Raw genomic sequence first — 1,146 nt, forward strand, 5'->3', positions numbered from 1 at the left:
AATCAGCTGAGTTCTCAGTTTTGCTTTCTGCTCAGTGGTAAACTTAGGTAATCTATGTCCAACAATGTCTTGCATTATTTAAGGATAATCCCCAAACATAGTTGTGTCCAGATGCCTAAAAAAAAAATTTCAATTAAATTCAGATTCCAACTTTTTCAAAACATTTCAATATACTTATTAATTACTCACCATCCCATTATAAAGTCAAGTGCACGGTCAACGGTCGCACCATTTTGTGCATCCTTAAAGTCATGTGGTTCAAACCAAGCCGGACTATGTGCGATTCCGATCTTCCCACCTTTACACTATGGCCATAAATATATCACAAAACAAACTATTTTCAGATTCGGAAGACGATAAAATAGCTATGATGATTTATATATTACAAACATACTTTTTCGCATTGTCGAAAAGCTTCAACGGCTTCTGCGTGAGCGTTGAGCAGGTTGTGACTGACTAGATAAGCCTCATAACCTGATCTTCCACCTAGGCATTCTCCCTTGACGGTTCTTTCCTTGGCGTAAGGAGAACAACGTCCTGGAGCTTTCTTACCCACGTCATAACCGGCGTGTGCGAAAACCCATGGCTCGTTAAAAGTGATCCAATGCTTCACTTTTCCACCATACTCTTGGAAAACATACTCAGCATACTCCCGAAAATCTTTCCTATTTTGGCAAAAGGATATTACATTTATTTAAATCACGTTATATTATGGTTATATACTTTATATTGAAAAAAAAAAAAACCTTTTTTACTTACACAATGTTTGCGCTTAAGAAGCCGCCATATTCATTTTCTAGAGATTGTGGAGTGTCCCAATGAAAAACAGTCACAAACGGAATTATACCTAATTATACAATATTAAACAATGAACTTAATTAGTTAGGGGTAAACGACCTGTGTCCCCCTAGGAAGTTTCATATAGTATCACAACTACACAGAATTCGGACCTCGACCGCACCCCACACAGATCAGAAGTTAAACTCCAGTTTCCCTCCAAATCAAAAGTTCGAAACCTTGGTCCCCAAAATTTTGAATTTCGTGGTTTATCTGTGGTTTACTGTCCCGAACCGATGCCATATCTGTGGTTTACTGTACCGAACCGATGCCAAACTAAAACCCAGTAGAATAAACCGAATGAAATCC

General features: G+C 38.1%; 1 protein-coding gene across 1 annotated transcript in view; it reads right to left on the minus strand.

Moving 5' to 3' along the window:
• Positions 1–7: 7 nt before the first annotated feature.
• Positions 8–1,146, minus strand: part of LOC9298715 (beta-glucosidase 24) — a gene marked incomplete at its 3' end in the record, with an annotated part of 2,866 nt that continues 1,727 nt past the window's right edge. Inside the window, 4 exon segments of the mRNA XM_021016026.1 lie at positions 8–115; positions 190–305; positions 395–665; positions 760–848. Of these exon segments, the coding sequence (XP_020871685.1) occupies positions 8–115; positions 190–305; positions 395–665; positions 760–848 (584 nt within the window).

The sequence above is a fragment of the Arabidopsis lyrata genome (assembly GCF_000004255.2).
Source record: "Arabidopsis lyrata subsp. lyrata unplaced genomic scaffold ARALYscaffold_275, whole genome shotgun sequence".
NCBI lineage: Eukaryota > Viridiplantae > Streptophyta > Magnoliopsida > Brassicales > Brassicaceae > Arabidopsis > Arabidopsis lyrata.